The 23,120-nt window shown below is 42.6% G+C and overlaps 1 protein-coding gene across 1 annotated transcript in view; it reads right to left on the reverse strand.

Moving 5' to 3' along the window:
• Positions 1-23,120, reverse strand: part of bcas3 (BCAS3 microtubule associated cell migration factor) — a gene marked incomplete at its 5' end in the record, with an annotated part of 612,428 nt that overhangs the window by 503,209 nt on the left and 86,099 nt on the right. The window contains 2 exons of the mRNA XM_055657406.1: positions 18,429-18,599; positions 22,466-22,549. Of these exons, the coding sequence (XP_055513381.1) occupies positions 18,429-18,599; positions 22,466-22,549 (255 nt within the window). The remainder of the gene's footprint in view (positions 1-18,428; positions 18,600-22,465; positions 22,550-23,120) is intronic.

Here is a 23,120-nt window from a genome sequence, read left to right on the forward strand (position 1 = left end):
GGTTTGGTTTGCGAAAACCACAAGCTGGAGGATCTGGGGATCTTCTATTGATATTAGAGACTATTGAACGCAAGCATCCTCATATAGGGCAATTTATTCATAGTTTATTGCCTATCTCAGCTTTTCTTCGCCATACCTTTTACCTCTTTCAAAGATACAGTTCTATCCACATCATAAATAACACACATTAATGATTACTTATAATAAATCACAAGTAATTTTAACATTATTTCACTCCACACAATCATGCAACACATCTTGCAAAATGAATGCCAAATTATTGCTTTGAATTGCGCACAAAACACCCAATGGTTTAATCTAATCTACAGGAACACAGTTAAGTAAATACACATAAAGAGTGTCTTCTATTTATTGGTATTGGTAAGTACCAAAAGATGAATCTGCTTTTATCTAATGACTTTCATATTTCTCTGTTAATAGTTAACTCTTAAGTGTGGACATTAATTATTTGCAGTCAGAAGCTAATTTGCACACAATGCCCAACAACCTAAAATGGTGGTATTGATTAAGGAAACGATACTGGTCAAGACAATAAGACTACGCTTTGTATTTCTGCAGAGAGTGCCTTGACATCTGTGAGAGCAGATAGGATTATGATTTAAAGTCATATTATTATAGTACATCAATACAGCACATCAATATAAAGTGCTCCTTTTCTGGAATACAGCATGAAATCCAAGGCTTCTAATACAAAGGAAAGAAAGCAACCAGGAGACTAAACTTGACATTTGCAGAGAGCAGTGACATTAACTGACACCTTTCAACCAGCAGGAGCCAGAGTGTGACCAAAAGACATTTTAGCTTCTCCACAGGAAATAATTGGATTGATGAAAATGACTAGCTAGTTAACTACAAACATAGGTGCATCATTTTCAGCTCAGACGGTGTGGACTGAAGGCCTATTCCTATGTGTAGGAAGGAACTGCAGATGCTGATTTAAATCGAAGACAGACACAAAGAGCTGGAGTAACTCAGTGGGACAGGCAGCATCTCCAGAGAGAAGGAATGGGTAACTCTCTCTAGAGATGCTGCCTGTCCCGCTGAGTTACTCCAGCTTTTTGAGCCTATTGCTATGTTCTACTATTCTATGTATTAAGGTTACCTGAGGGACAAGGAGAATGCTTCAAATATGTTCTCAGAGCCTTCTTGAAATGTTGCATTAACTTGTAAGAAACTCTGGCCACCAACTGATAAAAGAACAGGCAGCACCCAAGACACAGAATATCTCTAGTCATGAGCATACTGAAGCCAAGTGACGATAGCAGGAGTGCAGTATCTCATCTACCTGTCCACACAGGGCAGAGTTTGCGGATTTTCAATGGCTGCACAGCCCCATGCAAACTCACAACTACAACCATGAGAAATTGCGTAAGAAGGTAAGTTAATACATGGAAGCCCACTGACTAGAGGAAAAATCTGCACTTCAACGCATTATTCCACCAAATGCTGTTTCTTCATCAATCACTTGGCACTTTCGAACTGCGAGCCTTCTGACCCAGAATCAAGTCACAATTCAGTGTATTGAGCACAAATATCTAGATTGACACTTCAAACCTAGTCTAAAGGAGTGCTGAAAATCAATAACACTGCTGATGCTGGTCATCTGAACTGAAAACTGAAAATGTTGGAAACACTTAGGTGAACGGAGTTTGCTGACAGAGAACTGAATTAATATTTCTTGTTTGAAACTCTTCGTCAGAACACTTGATGAATGTTACTCTGTCAGAGATGGCATTATGAAGGAAACAACAAATTGAAGTCCTATCTGCCTGTCGGTTGATATAAAAGAACCAAAATAACTTCACCTGCTAGTCTAGTTTAGAGATACAGCGTGGAAACAGGCCCTTCGGCCCACCTAGTCCGCACCAACCAGCGATCCCCGCATACTAACATTAACCTACATACTAACATTAACTGTCACGGAAAGAACGTACAAACTCCGTATAGTAGCACCCATAGTCATGATCGAACCCGGGTCTCTGGCGCTGCAAGTACTGTAAGGCAGCAACTCTATCGTTGTGCCACCAAGCGCATTTTAAATCCACATTCCATTCCCATACTGGTCATTCCATCCTTGGCCTCCTCCGTTGCCACAGTGAGGTCACACACCAACTGGAAGAGCAGCATCTCATATTCCACTTGGAATGCCTACAATTAAATGGTATGAACATTGGATTCTTCAATTTCAATATTACCCCCCCTACATTTTTATGCATTTGAAACCAAAATGTATAAAAATACCCTTTAATAAAATCTGACAATGTGCACTTTAACCATATGTGATTTTTTTTCTATTACAAATCTCAAATTGTGAAGTACAGAGGTAAATAAATAAATGATGGGTCTTTGTCCCAAACATTATGGAACGCACTGTATACCCCTGTAAGATCAGTGCTTACGTGGATCTCGGCGAAGCAGCAATCAAAGAGAAGCAGGGAGAAGAGCTTATTGGCTGACTACGCAAAAGGCTGGAGAGCACGGGACGCGGTGAACATTCTCTGCCTCAGAGGGAGGTGGAGGCCAGTTCTCTGGATACTTTCAAGAGGGAGCTAGATAGGGCTCTTAAAGATAGTGGAGTCAGGGGATATGGGGAGAAGGCAGGAACGGGGTACTGATTGGGGATGATCAGCCATGATCACATTGAATGGCGGTGCTGGCTCGAGGGGCCAAATGGCCTACTCCTGCACCTATTGTCTATCACCCCTCAGATTGGTATGCTCAAGAGAAAAGAGATCCAGCCACATGGAGCAATTTTTGGCTTAATATCAATGGTGCTGCGTAATGTAACTGGGGCAGTCCTCAGACCTGCTAGATTTCCATCCCATTCATTGAGGTGATGTAGGATTCTTCTCCCACCTTATTTAGGTCCAGTGCTCTTAATGTTTCCAAGTACACGTGCCATAGATTGGAGACTACAGTTGTGCTGTGCTCATTACTGGAATTGTGTATCCCCAGAGTATGCTGGAATAGCTCACCACTACAATTCCAATGAAGGAATGGAATTGCCAGGATTTTCCCCTGATGATCCACAAACATCTTAATCTACGAAGAATGTCTTCCATGCTGCAGGTGAACGTGTTGTGCTCACACAGGTGAATGGGTAAGGGGGGGGGGGGGGGGGGGGGGCATTTAACATAAACCTGACGCAGTGGCATGAAACATGCTGGATTGTTGAGTCATTTGACATTCCCAGGAATAAGATGGAGATATTATACCAACCTGCTAATTTTTAATAGTGATCTTACAAACCAATTTGTATATTGAAGTGCCAAGTCATAATATAGTGTTTTGGTGAGGATCAACTTACTTCTGACCCGAATTTACGTGCAAAACTGCTATCCCTCAAAGGTTTTATTGCAATTAACATACCATGGCCCAATGTGTTTCAGATTAAATTCAATTAAATTGTTTTTTATGTTATTACTAATTATTAATAAGTCCTGCACTGACCATTGCAGTTTTCTTCTTCCTTTCCAGCATCCCCTTCTTGAGCACTCTTGTGGCAAGAAAAGGGAGTATTTTCCAAACTACCACTAACAGCACAGAGTGATAGGACTAACTTAAATCCTTTGATTTTCTCTTTGTGCACAGACGAATGTAGCTGCTTCTCCTCCACTATAAACAAGATCAGTAACTCACGATGTGGGAAAACATCAGACACAGAAACCCCATCCTTGCCACATCGTAGAACAGTGAATCTGACACCAACTCACAGGGTGGTACCAGCCGACCACCTGTAACCAATAAAATATTTACAACTGTGTATCTTTTTACAACTAAAAGAGATGGAATTCAATAAGTAACTGAAAAAAAAAACAATAAAAAAAAAAAACACTAACATTTCAAATGTGCTCACTTAACTGTACATAGCTTTATTAGGTGTTAGCTTGGCTCAGTGCAGCACTCTCACCTCTGGGTCAGAAACTGAGGGTTCAAACCCTGCCATTAGCTTCCCCACACAACCCCAAACTCTTCCAGGTCTTCAGCATAATGTAGACTGACATTTTGGAAAAGTGTTGTGAAACTGTAGCAATGCCTAAAGTTCTGTCCTTGGGATAGAACTGTAGGCTGAGAATTGTGTTTGTTCCGCTCCGTTTCGCTGACCCGCGGCAGCCGGCAGCCTGAGGCCGCGGTCTGCAGAGCTCCAGATGGCGCGGCGTCCGCAGCCCGGGATCCCTCGTGGGGGACCCGGGGGAAGAAGAAGCCATCACGGCCGGCCCGCGGCCAACTTCTACCGCGGGTGAGGCATGCACTTGCCATCGCCCCCTGGAGGGGAGCTTCGACCACCGGCCCTGCGGTCTGCGGTGCTTCTGGCTGCGGCGCGACGGGAACCTTAAATCTTCGACAGCCGGCCTGCGGCCTGCACCAACCTGAAGCCGCAGCCTCCGGTGGGGAAGAGCCGATCCTGGACTTACCTTGACTTTGACCCTTACCATCTGGACACCCGCAGCAACGGCTGCAGAGGGTGGAGGTCCCGACCACGGGGGAAAATGGAGGAGGACTGGCCAAGTTCTGTGCCTTCCACCACAGTGATGAATGCTGTGGTGGATGTTTGTTACATTTTTATTGTGGTTGTGTGTTCTTTATTATTGTACCGCTGCTGACAACCCAAATTCCTCCGACCCTGGTTGTGTGGCAAATAAATAAATTCTATTCTATTCTGGAGATTGAACTGCATACTAAAGCTCCCGTGATGAAATCCCAAACCAATTCCCAGGTCCTGGGTAATACTGCCTTTCAATTAACATCACCAAACACAAATTAATTATTTCTGATTATTAATTCACCTCATGCACATTCGCCTCCTGAAATTGAAAATTAATCAACAGTCTGTATTCTCTCCACTCACCCAATTTGTCTTTTTACATTCATGAATTCAGCTAATTCAACCCTAAACACGGAAATTCACTACCTAAATACACTTCTTGAAACTTACCTGCAGTATTAATACCTCCTTACATGACAAAATGATAATGTATTTGATTGGTCATGTTCTTGTGAAGCATCTTGAAGTGGTGCTATCTAAATGTAAACTGCTGTTACTGTTGTTATTGGATGCTTCATTTACCCAAGTGCAACATATATACAAAGTAGTTCATGCTATTATCAACTGAGATATCTCTAAAAGACACGCCAAAACAGAGAAGTCCGTTCTTTCCCATTTCCTTGACGTAGGAAGACATTTAAAGAACAATGCCAACCTTCAGTAACATAGCAACTTTACATTGATAATTCGTCAATGGGATTTGACACTAATTTACAAAAAGGGCCAATGGAATAGAGATACTGTATATATGCTGAAAGAACATCTTAAAGTGACGGTGCCTTTCGCTGTCAATGCCTGAAGATTTGAAATTTCTTGCCCAATTTGTGATTTGCATGAATATCTCATTACGTGGCAGTGTCAACCTTTGTTTAATAACATTTCAGCAGTGCCGTGGAACATTATGCTTAAAAACATGGATGGATATATAAGAGGCAAAAAAGTTGAGGATGAATTTTCAGAGGTTAGCATTGGCAAAAAGGCAACATGGCTGTCAATAGTAGAGTGGTTAAATTTGGAGTTGTTCAAGATGTGAAAATTTAAGGAGTGCAGGTACCTCGAATAATTACCATCCTGGACGAGGTTGGGGATATGGAAATGCAAAACAAAAATGTAAATTTAGAAACTGAACGACTGCTGGATTGGTCATGAACTCAGAAGTCATGAATAAATGAGGCCCTGCAAATTAGGACACAGGATTGGAGGACTGGATGCAATATATATATATAATTTTTTTTCATTTGGTTTCTGTTCCAAAAATCATTAGATGCCAACATTTGCGGTTTAATTAATTTAAATCACTCTAAATCAGGATACATTTACAGAAGTGGAGGCTCCACTGTTGCAGTCAATATAACTGAAGATATATGTTGCATGAGCAAAAATCACATTTCTCCCTGTTCCTTGGAAGTAGAAACCATCCAGGAGTCTTCCAAATGGTCACTCGGTAAGTGTAATGCTGGGCAATTGTGCACTGACAAGCTCTTTTATTGTGGAGGATTATATATTTGAACCGAATGCCACTGTAATACCAAGCTTCTGGACTAAGCAACTGATTTTAACAGTAAGAGGAGACATAAGAGATTGTAGATGCTGGAATTACTAATGCTGAAATCCAAGTTAAAAAAAACACACTGCCGGTCAGGCAGCATCTGCGAAGGTAAAAGGACAGACGATGTCTTGGATCAGGATTCTTCTTCAGACTGAATTACCATTTGTCCATTTCGCTCTGCAGATGCTGCCTGACCTGCTGAATTACTCCAGCAGCTTAATTTTAAAATACGTTTTTTTTTTTTTAAACCAGGAAGCAAACCGTGAATTTCATTCATAGAAAATTCAGAGAGAATGTAACAAATAAAAAAAATCATTAATGAATGGTTGGGCAAAAGGGTGAGGAGCAGATAAAGATGGAAATAGAAACAATTTTATTTTTGGAGGTTTAATTAAACAGGTAAATGGGCCAAGAGTTCCTCTGCTCAACACAATCATAGTTGTAACTGAGTTCAGACATCACTACACAAATCTGGAGTGATCTGTCGACCTAACTATGACATTAACTGCCACACTACTGCTTTCAATGGCAGCCCTGCATAAAACACAAACCAGCCCCCGTGCTCAATCTGACTCATTTATTGGAGACAAAAGAATGTCTTTTTGACAAAAAGCAGAACTGCTTTAATGAAGCTGAGGAGACAATATTACGCTGAGCAGTGAATTTTGCTCTCTTATAAAAAGTGCAACAGTTTTAGGTTACATCTGTAAACCGGGTGCAATCTGCTGGAGGACGATGTACAAAAAGGATCACATTAAGGAGAAACCACATAGCAACCAACTCACAAACTGCTGCTTCACTATTCAAATATGCCTAACAGAACAAGGTGAGCATTCTTTTAATCATGGAACACTATAAAGCCACTTCAGGCTGCAATGCTCTCATAGAATTGTTGGTAACATTGTCTAGCATCTCTCAACTGTAATGCCATCTCCACTGCTGCACTCATTTCACTATCTTCAGTGCCCTTTGGAGGCTGGAAATCCAAGTACTAAAATGATACACCCAAGAAAACAAAGGAAGTAGACGAAGGGCTTTTATTTGTAACACACTCTTAAAAACTGCAGAGCTTTGATCACAGTTTAGAACACTTTACTCTTTCCTTATTTCACAATCCTCTCCCATTTCCCCATGGGCATGTAACCGCCACTTTCAACTGCTTTCATTTGCGACATGGATACCCATGAAGATGCACTTGTTTAATGCTCAAACAGACTGCATAACAAATGAATGATCTATTTGCAACATAAATATGAAATAGGCAGACTTTGCAATGCAATGTAAATGTTTTAAAAGCCACCAAAAGAAGCACAAAACCCTTCCTCCTTCCACATCAGCCATCCATTTTCATATTATTTTCAATATCTTTCCGTATTCTTTTGCATTCTTCTTGAGTGCTAATCTAATTTGTAATTTGATCAACTCAACAACCTGTGGTAATAAATTCATATACTAACAAAACTTTACATGAGTTAAAATCTTCCTTTTTATGCTTAGAAACATAGAAAATAGGTGCAGGAGGTCATTCGGCCCTTCGAGCCAGCACAGCCATTCATTGTGATCATGGCTGATCGTCCCCTATCAATAACCCGTGCCTGCCTTCTCCCCATATCCCTTGACACCACTAGTCCCGAGAGCTCTATCGAACTCTCTCTTAAATCCATCCAGTGCCTTGGCCTCCACTGCCCTCTGTGGCAAGGAAATTCCATAAATTCACAACTCTCTGGGTGAAAAGGTTTTTTCTCACCTCAGTCTTAAATGACCTCCCTTTTATTCTAAGACTGTGGCCCCTGGTTCTGGACTCGCCCAAAATTGGGAATATTTTTCCTGCATTTAGCTTGTCCAGTCCTTTTATAATTTTATGCTAATTTTAGAATATTTTGCTTATGCTACCAAATTCAGCAATTAACATAATCTTTCATGATTTACCATTCCAAAATTACAGCCTTCATTTTCTCTGCATAATTATATATCCTCTATGTTTAAAATAAGCTAAAATTCAGGTACAATTCCCAAACCAAAATAAATGTTTCATTTCTTTCAGTTTGATAACCAATTCTCTATCCATGCAAATAAATTCTCCAATTTCACTTTTTAATCTTATTGACCAACATCCTCTGACAATTTTATCAAAAGCCTTCCCAAAATCCAAATCTATAATGTCCACTGGGACACTCAAATCTATTTTAAGCGTCTACTAGAACTTAGACAAACTAAATGAGTAGGCAACAACTTTGCAGATGCAGTACCATGAGGAAAGAAATGTTATCCACAGGTACAAATAACAGAAAGCTAAGCATCTTTTAATAGGTGAGAGATTAGGAAATGTTGATATTCAAAAGGATCTAGACGTCCTTGCACATAAATCATAAAGTTAACATGAAGTAGACACAGTTAGGAAGGTGAATAGTATCTTGGCCTTTGTTACATGAAGATTAGAAAACAGGAGCAAAGAAATCTTACCACAGTTACACTAGGTCTTGTCGATAACACAGTTGGAATACAATGTGAAAATTTAATTTCCCCATTTACAAAAATCTCCATATGCTTTTGAGGGAGTGAAGCAAAGATTCACCAGCCTGGTTCTTGGATTGTAATTGTAATTGTAAATCTTTATTGTCATTTCCTGAGTATTCGCATACCCAGAGGAAACAAAAAAACGTTGCTCAACCAGTGTCCATTCAGTTTGCATTAAAAAATAAATAGGAATTAAAATTAAAAAATACATGTCATGAACAAATTTAACACTCTACTAAACATTCAACAGCCGTTCCGACCGGCAGCGGCACAACAGTGGCTCTGCTGCAGTGTGGGGGTTTGTGCGCGATACTTGGCAGGGGGCAAAGTCCATTTAACAGTCTTATAGCCTGTGGGAAGAGGCTGAGGAGCATCCTGCTGGTTTTGCAGCTAATGCTCCTGTACCTCTTCCCAGATGGGAGGATGGAGAAAATGTCATGCGATGGGTGGTAAGGGTCTTTGATGATGGAGATGGCTCTGCTGATACATCTCTTCCTGTTTATGTCCAGCAGGAAGGGGAGTGGAGCACCAATAATCCTGCTTGCGGTCTTCACTATCCTGTCCAGTTGGTGCCGTTCGTACGCCTTGCAGCTCCCGAACCAGGAAGTGATGCCGTATGTCAGTGTGCTCTCGACAGTCCCCCTATAAAAAGTCCGTAGGTGTGTGGTGGGGAGGCCTGCTTTACATAGTCTTCGGAGAGGGTGAAGTCGCTGCTGGGCTCTCTTGACCAGAGCTGTGGTGTTGGCCGTGGACGTCAGGTCATCAGACAGATGTAGTCCTAAGAACTTTATGCTGCTGACCCTTTCCACATCAGCTCCGTCAATGTGCAGAGGTGTATGGTGTTGTTTCCCCGCCCTCCTGAAGTCAACCACCATCTCCTTAGTTTTTCCCACGTTAAGAATGAGGTTGTGGGATTTGCACCAACCTGTGAGCAGCTCCACCTCCATCCTGTACGCCGATTCATCATTGTCACTGATGAGACCCACTACTGTTGTGTCATCAGTGAACTTGCTGATGAAGTTGTTATTGAGTCTGGCAGTACAGTCGTGTGTCAGCAGACTAAACAGAAGGGGGCTTAGGACACAGCCTTGGGGTGAGCCAGTGCTCACGGCTATGGTTTTTGATGTCCTACTGCCCACCCTGACTGTCTGCTGCCGTTGCGACAGAAAGTTCAGGACCCAGCTACATGTGCCAGCATCAACCCCCAACAGCTCCAACTTCTCCACCAGCTGCTGCGGAATGATTGTATTGAAAGCAGAGCTGAAGTCTATGAAGAGGATCCTGGCATAGGTATTTTTCCGATCAAGGTGTGACAGTACGAGGTTCAGTGTTGTTGAGACTGCGTCCTCTGTGGATCGGTTGGCTCTGTAGGCGAACTGCAGTGGGTCTAGGTCGGCAGGTAGACTATTTTTGATGTGCTGCATAACTAGTCGCTCAAAACACTTCATTACAATGGGTGTTAGGGCCACTGGTCGAAAGTCATTATGGCAGGCTGGGTTTGGTTTCTTCGGGACAGGGACGATGGTGGCACTCTTAAGACAGTTCGGCACTACTGCCTGGCTGAGTGAGATGTTAAAAATGTCTGTGAAGACATCTTTCAGTTGCTCGGCACAGTCTCTTAGAACGCATCCAGGAATGTTGTCCGGCCCTGCAGCTTTGCATGGGTTGATGCTGGCAAAGGCCTTTTTAACTCTGGCTGCGGACAGCCTGAGCGACTGGTCACTGGGAGATGGCAGTAGTGCACGTGTCTGGGTGCTGTTTTTAACCTCAAACCGTGCGTAGAACTCGTTCAGTTCATCTGGTAGGGAGGGGTTGTTTTGGCATATCCGCAGCGGGGGGGGCTTGTAGTCAGTGATGGTCTGAAATCCCTGCCACAAGCGACGTGTGCCTTTTTTCATTTGCGAAGTGGCTATTGAGTTTTTGTCCGTACAGCCTCTTCGCTTCCCTGATCCCCCGGGATAGGTTACCCCTTGCCAGTTTGTATGCTTCGTTGTCCCCAGATTTGAATGCCGCATTCCGGATTCTCAGTAGGGAACACACTTCCCCAGTTAGCCAAGGTTTCTGATTGGCACGCCTCCTGATGGTTTTTACCACCGTTACATCCTCAATACATTTATTGATGTATGCGATGACGGATTCTGTATATTCTTGGAGGTTGATGCCACTGTCATCTGTTGCTGCCTCTCTGAAAATGGCCCACTGTGTGGTTTCAAAACAGTCTTGTAGTGCTGCCGTAGCTCCCTGTGGCCATGTTCTGACTTCTTTGACCGTTGGCCTGTCCTGTTTCACCCTGGGTCTATATGCAGGTGTGAGCATGACCGCTAAGTGGTCAGAGTTGCCGATATGGGGGAGGGGGGCTGCTTTATATGCATCTTTAATGTTGGTGTACACCAGGTCTAGTTTGTTCTTCCCCCTGGTTGCAATGTTCACATGCTGGTAGAATTTAGGCAGAACAGATTTAAGACTTGCCTGGTTGAAATCCCCAGCTGCCATGAAGAAAGCATCTGGATGTTCCCTCTGCTGCTCACTGATATTGTTGTAGAGCACTGTCATAGCCTCCTTCACGTCCGCGCTCGGTGGTACATAGACAGCGGTTATGAAGACAGATGTTAGTTCTCTGGATAAGTAGAAGGGTCGGCATTTCACAGTCATTAGCTCCACGTGGGGTGAGCAGTAGGTGGAAATCACCACAGCATCCCGGCACCATGATCTGTTCACATACACAGCCAGCCCCCCTCCCCTTGCCTTACCAGCTAGCGAAGCTACTCTATCAGCTCTGTATAGCATAAGTCCCTCCAACTGGATCGCAGCGTCTGTGATGTTCTGATTCAGCCAGGTCTCCGTTAGGATGTAAACACAGCAGTTCTTCACGCTTCGTTGGGAGGCTCTCCACGCTCTGAGGTAGTCCATCTTGTTGTCGAGGGAGCGGACATTTGCCAGCATGACTGTAGGCACTGCCGGTTTGTGTGGGTTCGCGTTTAGCCTAGCGTAGGCTCCTGCGCGTTTCCCCCGCTTCTGCCCTCTACTACACCGCTTGCGATATTTCCCCACCAGCGTTGTTCCAGGTGCGGGTGCGGGTGCAGCGGCTCTCCATGGGCCTGCGCGCCTCCGTGGGCCTGCGCACCTCCGTGGGTCTGCGCACCTCCGTGGGCCTGCGCGACGCAGAAGTCTCAGCTCCACCAGGACGCTCCGTAAGGTAAGGTCGCAGCAAGAAGCCTTGCTGCCGATTTTTAAAAGAGCCTGCCGCTCGTACTTACACACGTACACGCACTCCTCCGACACACACTCTTCGTACACACCATTCGCTCCAAAAATCCATGAAAACACTGAACTTCCACTGGGAGAGGTCGCTGCGAGCTCCGGTCGCGCCGCCATCTTGATAGCAGGCCTTTCACGTGAGGAGATGCTGCATAGACTTGCCTCTATTTTTTAGAGTTTAGAAGAATGAGAAGTGAGCTCATTGAAGCAAACAAAATTCTTCAAGGGCTCAGCAAGATAGATATTGGGATAGTATTTCCTCTGGCAGAGAAATCTAGACCTAGGCAACTCATTTTAAGGGCATGTCATGCATAACAAGATTTTTTCTCCAATTGAGGGAACCGAATCATGAGAATTCCTGATCTCAGCTGTGAAGGTTTAATCACCATGTTCATCCAAAATTGAGATCAACAGATTTCTGGATATTAAAGGAATCAAGAGATATGGGAATTGTAAAGACATGGAGTGGTGGTGTTGCTTCCTGTTGTTCACATTTTGTTTTACCAAGAATGTTTATACTTTCTTGGCTGTTAGTAATTTCAATGAGAGGTGAAGTTGATCCCAATGACTTATTTTTAATCTACTTATTTGTTGGCAAGGCGGACATGTATTTCGTTCCACATTAACCAAATATATTTCCACGCCATTTCAGAGAAAATAGTCAAACACTTTGGTGGATCGAGACCAAACAGGCTAAGGACAATAGATTTTTCCATCAAGATCAACACTCTAAGCTTCTAGATTCCAGTCCAAACACAGAGCCGTTGTACTACTGTACCCTTTACACATTAGAAGAACAAGGAGGTGGGCCATAAATGTCAGTGACAAATGCCAAAGGCGGCACAGTGGCGCAGCAGTAGAGTGGATGCCTTACAGTGCCCGAGGCCTTGGTTCGATCCTGACTACAAATGCTGCCTGTACGGAGTTTTTTTACATTCTCAGGGTCCACATGCTCCGGTTTCCGCCCACACTCCAGAGACATGCAGGTTTGGATGTTAATTGGCTTCTGTAAAATTGTAATTTGTCTCCAGTCTGTAGGAAAGTGCTAGTGTATGGGGTGATCGCGGGTCGGTGCGGACCCGGTGTTTCCATGCTGTATCTCTAAAGCCTAAAGTAAAGTCTACACTGAGCAGGCAACCTCTATTCATTGAAGTTTGTCGCAAAAAGAATCCCTTGCTATGCTCATAAGGAAGAAGCATCCATTACCACATTGGTTCAAACATTTGCTGAACCATCCATTAGGAATATGGAAGTGCAACACTCCTGACTAATCACTTCCGGAAAAGACTCCTTACAACTTTTGAAAGTATTTATCACCAAAATGAAATGAATGCTGCTTAGAGCAGCTAATTCTGGAATTACTCATCAGCTGTTGCAGTGGTGATAGCCAAACGAATGTTTAATTAACAACACCCCTTAGTTTCAGTAATTCAGGCATTCACGTTTCTGAGGACCTCACATGGTCCACCAACACCGCTGCGCTTGTCAAAAAGGCACAGCAACGACTGTTCTTCCTGAGGACATTAAAAAAAGACTGGTCTGCCCCAACAGCTGCTGACAACATTCTACCGCTGCACCACAGAAAGCATATCTGTGTGGTATGGCATCTCTGTGTGGTATCTCAGCTGCACGGAGGCGGAGAGGAGAGCTCTTCAGCACGTCGCCCACAGAGCGCAGAGGATCATTGGGACACAGCTACCAGCCTTGGAGGGCATCTACCACACACGGTGCCTCAGGAAGGCCGTCAGCATCCATAAAGACTCCTCACACCCTTGTAACGGACTGTTCGAACTACTTCCCTCCGGCAGACGTTACAAGGCCTTCTACGCCCGAACCTCCAGACTCAGAAACAGCTTTATTCCCAGAGCTATAGAGGCTCTGAACCGGCCCTGCTGAGTGCCCCCCATCCCCCCTGGACTGTCTCCCTCGGATGGTCACGTCACACAGCTTATTTATTTATTTTACTTTTCTTTACATCGGTTGGAAGCTGCATACTAAATCTCGTTGCACTGACGTGCAATGACAATAAAAGATATTATTATTATTATTATTATTATGAACCCAAATGTTTGGTTGGTTATTTTTGTACTGAAACTTTCTCCTGTTGCATACAACCTAAAATGACCAACAATGACAGGATAGCAGGAAACTCTGGAAGCTGGACACAGAAACCATTGGCATATACAGACTGATGAAGGCTGGGCTACACAGCCTCCCTGAGGTTCAGACTGATCCATCCAGTATTTCTAACCTTTTCTATAATTCTTTAAAAAGTTGCATCATTTCATTATTTTGCTATTTGTCAGACAACAATAACATATCATAATTAAATGCCTGCATACGAGTTCAAGAATAACTTATTCCCAACAACCGTTTGGCTCTTCACTAACCTCAACTATGAAATTCCATGAACTGTCTTTGGTTGCACTATGTTTTTGTATTGATGTTGTGGTTATTTGTTTATTGATTTTTTTTGTTATTGTATATTATATGTGTTTATTGTATATACAGGCTCCAAGTAATAATGTCATTGTTCCATTGTCAGCGCATATGACAATTAAACACTCTCGCCTCCTGAAACATACAAAATTCTTAGTCATAGAGCCATACGTCACAGAAGCAGGCACTTTTGGCCCAGCTTGCTCATCTGAACCAAGGTGCTGGTCCCACCTGCCAGCTTTTGACCCATATCCTATTAAACCTTACCTTATCAAATGTCTTTCCAATGTTATTATAGTTTCTGTCGTAATTACCTCCCCGAGCAGCTCATTCCATATACCCATCATCGTCTGTGTGAAAACGTTGTTCTTTCTCCTCTCATCTTTCTCCTCTCATCGTAACCTCTAGTCCTCTGGTTCTTGATTCCCTTACTCTTGGTAAAAGGCTTTGTGCATCTACCCTATCTATTTACCCTCATGATTTATACACCTCTATAAGATCATCCCTCATCCTCTACACTCCAAGGAATACAGTCCTAGATTAGCCAGCCTGCCCCTTTAGCCCAAACCCTCAAGTCCTGGCAACATACTCATAAATCTTTTATGAGGTATGTGTAGAAAGGAGCTGTAGATGCTGGTTTACAGTGCAGATAGACTCAAAATGCTGTAGCTCAGCGGGACAAGCAGCATTTCTGGAGAGAAGTCTGCTCTCCTCATAAATCTTTTCAGTACTTTTCCCAGTTTAATAACAGCTTTCTGTGACCAAAACTGAACACAATATTCTAGGTATGTTACAAAACTTACCTTCAGCGGCGCTGCAGTTCTGCCACTGGCCGTGTGCGCGACTTTGGCGCCTTTAGGGAGGGGGGGGGGGGGGGGGGGGGGGGGGGGGGGGGGGCGGGATTAAAATGCCATTTTCTCCTGCCTGTCCAAGATATATTTTCTCGGGCTGTTACGTGATGTTGAGTAATCGTTCCGACTGCCTTTCTCTGAATTTTTTTTTTTAAACCGCAGGACAATTTCAGCGCTGGAGTAAAATAAAAAGCAACTTCTAACGCCGTCAACGCAGGCAACGGAACGGATCTCACGTACGGGACAAAACATAAGGCGAGTCGTTAATTTTACCTATAAACTTGCTTCTTAGGATTACTTTAATCAAAATTTCACATTGCGAAAATGTGATTTGGGCCCCATATACAAACTGGCAGTGTTTTTCCTGCCGATAAGGGGTTTAAATTCACCACAAACCGCAAGGTTCCAATCAATCGCGTTCCACAAAAACCCACTCGCAAGATGATTAAAATGGCCATTAATTTACGGGAATTAAACACTAGATTCCTTCCATTTGGCCTATAAATTCTTGACAATGAGATTTAAAAATGATGATATATTGTGAATTCGTGTGTGAATGTTATTTGGACACTTAGGCTATTTAAAAATGTTAACCTTTTCTTAAGAAATGGCTAGATGTTTAGATCTAGTAATTGACATTTGTAATTAGCTACAATCAGGTTACTAACTAATTATATGCTTTAATTTCAGGTCATCCAAGTAAGATTGTTTCATATTTGTTTCAGAATGCTTCAAACTATAATAACTGAAAATTTCATTCAGTTCTCTTAATTTTTAAGAAAGTTATGGGCTTTTGACTGTCCTCAATCACAGCTTTTGTGTTAAGTCAATGGAAAAGCAATAGGGAACAAGATACTAATTTCAGAGTATGAAAATGGCAGTAACTTTTTTAATACTGAAGATATAAAAGTGAATTAGGTGTCAAATTAAACTTATTTTTATGCTTTATCTGATGGGATAAATTGCAGACTTGATTTTTAAAATCTTAAAATTTTGTAACGTTGCTAAATATTCCAACTGTGGCCTCACCCACGTCTTGTACAGCTGTTGCATAACATCCCAACTTCTATACTCAATACCCTGAATGATGAAGGCCAATCTGTCAGAAAGCCTACTTGACCACCTTTTCCACCCGTGACGCCATTTTTAAGGAACTTTGCAACAGCACTCCCAACACCAGATCCCTCTGCTCTACAACACTCCCCAGACCCATGTCATTTACTGTGCAGGTTCTGCGTTGGTTAGACTTCTCAAAATGCAACACCCCACCTATATCTGTATTAAACTCTATTAACCATTACTCTGCCCACTTGACCAACTGATCAAGATCCTGCTATGATGTTTGATAACCTTTGACACTTTTATGTCATCTGCAAACTTTCTAATCATGCCTTGTATGTTCTTGTCCAAATCATCGATATAAAGCACAAACAGCAATGGCCCCAGCACTGATCCTTGAGGCACACCACCAGTCACAGGCCTCCAGTCCACCAACCCTCCACCATCACCCTCTGCTTCCTTCCATGAAGCCAATGTTCTATCCAATCAGTTAGCTTTCCCTAGATCCCATTCAATCTAACCTTCTAATCTAACCTTCTAATCTACCATACTGAACCTTGTCAAATGCCATATTAAAACCCCTGTAGACAGCATCTTAAAAAAAACTCAGATTCATGAGACATGATCTCCTAAGTACAAAACCATACTGACTATCGAAATGCATGTCCAACTTTTCCGTCAGAATATAGTCTGGTAACTTTCCAACCACAGATGTTAGACTCACTGGCCTATAGTTCTGAGACTTATTTGCAGCCCTTCTTAAATAGAGGCACAGCATTTTCCATCCACCAGTGTTCCTGCACCTCCCAACATTTAATTATGACATATATCTCAGCCAGGGCATCTGCAAATTCTTCTCCAGCTTCTCACAATACAAGATACAAGATACAAGATACATTTAATTGTCATTTGGACCCCTTGAGGTCCAAACGAAATGCCGTTTCTGCAGCCATACATTACAAACACATAGACCCAAGACACAACATAATTTACATAAACATCCATCACATCGCTGTGATGGAAGGCCTAATAAACTTATCTCTCCACTGCACTCTCCCCCCCCGATGTCAGAGTCAAAGTCAAAGCCCCCGGCTGGCGATGGCGATTGTCCCACGGCCATTAAAGCCACGCCGGGTGGTGCGAGGTCGCACACCGGGTCTTGCTGTTAGAGCCCCCGGCGTGCGCTCGCAGAGTCCCGCGGCCATTCCAAGCCGCGCGGGGCAGTGATGTTAGGCCCCGCTCCAGGAGCTCTTCAACCCCGCAACTCGGGCGGGGGAAGTCGCCGTTGCGAGAGCCCTGAAAAGCGGTCTCCCTCCAGGGAGCCGCGGGCTCCCGGTGCCGCCGGAGGAGGAGGAGGAGGAGGAGGAGGAGGAGGAGGAGGAGGAGGAGGAGGAGGAGGAGGAGGAGGGAGGAGGAGAGGAGGGTGCCGGAGGAGGAGGAGGAGGAGGGGGGAGGGGGAGCAGCAGCAGCAGCAGCAGCAGCAGCAGCAGCAGCAGCAGCAGTAGCAGCGCTCCTCCACCGCTCCACCCGCTCCGGACTCGGCCAGCCCCGCGACGGCGACGGTGAGTCGTAGCACCAGAGTCCCCGGCTTCTTCCTGTTGGAGGCCGCTCCTCGTTGCGGCCCCAACGACAACGGAAACCCGACGAGAAAAGGTCGGGTCTCCAGTGCAGGGAGAGATTTAAAAAAAAGTTCCCCCCCCCTCCCACCCCACCCCCCCCCCCCACACACACACCCCAACAAAAAATAACAAAAACTACATTTAAACACAGACAGAAAATAATAAAACGCGGACAGACTGCAGAGGCCGCTGCTGACCAGAGTCGCGCCACCCACCGGATGTCCTTGAATATCTGATCAGGCCTGGGGGGTTTGTTTACCTTCATACTCAAAACAGGTTGCTATAAAGATGATGTTTCCCCAGGCTGGAAAGTCCAAAAGGGGTCATGGTCTTGAAATATGGGGTATACTTCTCCAGACTGAGGCGAGGAGAAATCTCTTCACCCAAAAGGATGGTGGTGGATCTTTCTGATTTTCTATCCATCAACAGCATTCAAATTTGAGTTCGAAGGACAAAATGGTCTACCCATAATTCTTATTTCATTTGACTGGATATGGGTTTATACATTACAGGAAATTTAATGCAGCTCAAGAATTCCACAAATTATTAGCTTGTGGTTTTCACAATACCTGTCCTTCCCCAACTGTCTCAGTGTCGATGATCGTGACAACTCCGGGGATGTACGGGCTACGTCGAGTGCTGCTGTGTGTGGAAACCTCATCTTCAATTGCCCCCGAGGGTAAGCTGCCAGCCAGCCGACCAACTGCTTCCCCAAACATGGTGAGACCAGTCTTGAGTGTCTGTATTACATTCAAAGACAAAATAGAAAGAAAACAATCAAAGCCCAGCATCAACACCCTCACTTCAGACATTGAAAACACAACAGTCTCCAGCCAGAACAAATATGGATCAATGAGAAACTGTTTTGATCAGTGCTAAAAAGTCTAACTGCAGTGATTAGAAAACACATTACAGCTGATCAATTAGTAGCCAAGTGTTTGTTTCAATTATTAATGATTTGACAATGTGCACATGTTCTGTTAGTGGGTTGTTGAGAAATGGCTTCCACGGACCAACACCAACAGGCGCCACACAGTATTGACGACAGTACATGATCAGGAAGCCTGATTAACCTTTTAAATGCCGCATCAGCTGCTCCCTCCATTAACGTTAATGGTGTTGCTCTCACGTAAGCTGTAAAGACTCATTTAGAAGCTATCAAGTAACAAGGGAATACAGAAACAGGCTTCACTAAAGCGATTAACTACCCCAGGGTTAAATCAACCTAAAGCAGATGGAAGCAGCCAAGACTCTAATTAGATAGTGATAAGACTAAAGTGTTTTATGAAATTTTGGACCATGCAAAAGTCAGAAGGTCACAATAATTGCATGTTTCACTGTTTAGGTGTGAATAATTACTCAGGCTTGGATTCATTATTTTCTGGCAAATGCACGCCAACTATGATAGCACAACCATAATCAATGTCAATTAGCTTCCTCAAAGACAAAAACCATGTTTCTGTTTTTGCCAACATAGAAAAGCCAGCTTTAATTGACAGTTGATTGGCACTGAAAAAATAAAGTGGAGAATGTGTATCAATGGCTTTTGGAACGATGAACACATAATTTCCCTCCAGGTCATAATAGTTGGAAGACCATCCACAAGATTTGTTCAAGAATGCACATACTTAAGCAATATTATGTGGATTGAAGGCAGACTCGCTAACCAAAAGTCAAGGTAATTCCTCCAATTTACCAACCTATCCCAGGTTCCTCTTTAATACATAGCAAATATTTGACCTTTAAAACAATGAAGTAAACCCAACACAGCTTTCACTTTCAACTGAACACAGGACAGGGCAAGGGAGTTTGCAGACTTTAGCTCTAACATATTAATATCTTAGTTTTTCTTTATTTTAAACCAAAATTGAGTATTTCATTGATAGTCAGAAAAAGGTTAAGCTAAATATGTGATGTGTACTGGTGCATAAAACAACTGTTGAGGTTTTTTTTTAATAGTTAATGTTATGGAAGTCTAACTTGTACAATGCTGTGATAATACATTGGATTTTTCAATAGAGAAAATATATTTTGTACAGCATTCAGGATGTCATTTAATTTGACAAATAAATATGTTTAACTGGAGTAATGCAGTAACAACAAACATTGTATATCACTGATGAAACCAGTGAATGAGTAAATATTATTTCTGGGCTGGTGGATTATTTAACAAAGAACTGGGGGAAAAAATCTCCAAACTTAATTACTTAGAACTATCCGATTATGCTTACAGTTTAAATATCTCCTCCAGAGCATGCAACTCCCAAAATAGTTTCCAAGATTTTAATTCTGAAGTTTTATAGCTTAATTATCTATCTGGGGCAGATGTTGAGGTGTTACAATTGGCATCTACTGAGGAAATAAAAAAAAGCAGGCAGGTTTCCTGCTCTTGTTCATTTATTCAATAACTCACACCGAAAACTTGTGAACACAGAGGTAAAAACGGAATCTACTTTCACAGACATTCCTTCCAGTGGCTGATTGTTCTCTGATATTTGAGAAAGTATACTCACTCTTTAATCTCATTGGAAGGAATGCGCAACCAAACAACACCCCAACAAATGCCAGGGTCAGTCATTTGTATTGGCGTTTCGACCATCATTGAATCATACAAAACAGAAACAGGTCCACCATGTACATGCCACCACTGAGTACCATCTATACCAATCTACCTTCCATCACATGGTCTGTAGCTTCCGATGCCTTGGCTATTCAAGTGCTCATGCATATCAGGGTGAAAGTCTCTGCTTCTATCACCAGCTTTGGCAATGCATTCCAGGTTCCAACTACCCAATATGAATGAGAAAATAATTCTTCCTCGGGTTCCCTCTAAATCTCTTGCCTTAAAGCAATGCCCTTTGATTTTAAATACCTCTTAAGTAGGAGAAACAGCACCCAGGATCAAATTGGGGTCTCTGGCATGTACGGCAGCAACTCTACTGCTGTGCTACTGTGGCGCCCGTGCCAAACCTCAAAATGCAAGGAATTTGAATCACAGTTCCATTTTAATATTTATCATGAAAATTACATATGAAGGCATCAAAGTATTCATCCAGAGACTGACTTAAAAGGCAATGAGGAAGTTAAATGAGGCTGAGATTCTAGTTACTGGGGACTATTCCCTTAGATCTCCATGCATACATCAAATGAGCTGCTTTTGAATATGGCTGTGATGTCCTCCCTGATTTATCTCTACTTTCAACTCATTTTCAAGGATTAGCCAGGAAGAATGCTCATTTAATGTCTGTGTATTTACATATTTATGTTATTAATTAGCAGTAGGAAAAATCAGAAGATTGGAGAGGGAAATAACATAGATACAATGAGACCAAGAAATGGACATTAGCTCAAGGCTCATCCTTTTATTTCACCATTTCTTTCCCATCCCATTGTACATCAACCATCAAATGTTCACCTCTTTCACCACACTTAGCTAATTTTATTTGCAGTTAGGGGCGACACAGTGGTGACACAGGTTCAATCCTGACTACAGGTGCTGTCTGTACAGAGTTTGTACGTTCTTCCTGTGACCACGTGGGTTTTCTCTGGGTGCTCAGATTTCCTCCCAAATTAGCTTTGGTAAAACATTGTTTATTGTCCCTTGTGTGTAGGATAGTGCTAGTGTACGGGGTAATCACGTGTCAGGGCGGACTCGATGGGCCAAAGGCATGTTTCCGTGCAACATCATCTCTAAAATTAGTGTGCTTTGAAAAGATACATCTGTATAATTCCATACTTCAAGTTCTGGAGTTAACACTTAGCCTCCCTAACAGCATTAAAATATGTTATTACTTGCAAGCGAAGCACCAAGCAAATTCCTTCTATGTGTACATACTCAATAAACTTATTCATTCATTCTTTCATTCATTCATTCAGTAGTAATGGAAGATGTGGTTTATTTACATCTCTCCTCTTGAGTCATCCATTCAGGGGCCATGGACATTACTAGCCAGCATTGTGCAGTGGCATTAATAATTTATTCATTTTCTTTATAACACTAAAAAGGGATACCCATATACTCTATACCCATTAAATATTATTCTCTTCATACAATATGGTTAAAATTCAAAATTTTCCTCAGATGCAGCATTTTTCATCAGAACTGCTGTGTTCTTCTCTGCATTATCAAGTTGCCCTGGCCATGCCGTGAAGTCCCAACATTACCTCCAGAGACTTGTTCTAAATACATATTCCAGCATTCTATTGACTTTTTAATTGCTTGACCATATTGTCCAGACATTGAAAGTGGTGGTCTATCATCACTCCCAATTTCCTTTCCAAGTCGCCCTCTGCTACTACATCCCATCCATCACACGCTTACATTACATATCTTTTTGACCAATTTGCAATACACATTATAAACAAATTACAGGAATCAATTGAAATGCATATTTAACAGAGCTGACTGTGATTTACAAAGGAAGAAATGTAGGCAGAATAATGGCTCTTTTCGTTGCCAAACCGGGCTTGGCTTCAGGTTTCATAGTTCACAGTGTTTTGTTGCTTTGTGTTCCTTGATGTCATACTCTGGTTCGAAGTTGTTTTGGACGCCTATAAGCAGCTTAAATGTTTGACTCACTGTCCCTTCATTAAGTGCTAAACTCACTTTGGCAGCACTGATGACTGTGGCAGTATAAGACTGGATGTTATCTCCACAGGCCCCTCCACGGGATCGATGACAGTGAATGAGCTGAGTAGGGGCAAAAGGACAGACAGTAACATTAGCTAAAGTAGTAGAACTCCAGAAGCAATTAGTAATTCCTATTTCCTTTCAGAGGCTTGAGACAATTTTCTTTTCCCTTCTAAGAAAGCAACGCACATTTTTGTGGCAAGTAATTTACAGTTTCATCATTTATCTTATTATTCACCATTATGTATCTTGATGAAATGCAAAAAAAAAATGAATTCCAATATATGGGAAATCAAATCAGATATATTTTAGCAACAATTTATGTTAAGAATGGTAGTCTGCATAATTGCCATCAATATTCTTCCCCCCTCCCCATAATTGCCCTGGTATAAATTTGTAATGGAACAGGCCATGTAAGTTATGATGCTGCAATTATATGCACTCTGGAGTAGATGTCTGCTGTGCAACCACTGCCAGCAGAGTGTAACTGGAGCATGACGGCTTATGTAGCAGTTTCCATTATAAAGGTGGTCACAGAATTTACTGGGAAATATATCTAAAAATAAAGACAGAACTTTTTAATTTAAATTGGGAACTGAATAAAGTCCAATTATCCATCCTCTAAGTTTGT

The sequence above is a fragment of the Leucoraja erinacea genome, chromosome 28 (genome assembly GCF_028641065.1).
Source record: "Leucoraja erinacea ecotype New England chromosome 28, Leri_hhj_1, whole genome shotgun sequence".
In the NCBI taxonomy this organism is placed as follows: domain Eukaryota; kingdom Metazoa; phylum Chordata; class Chondrichthyes; order Rajiformes; family Rajidae; genus Leucoraja; species Leucoraja erinaceus.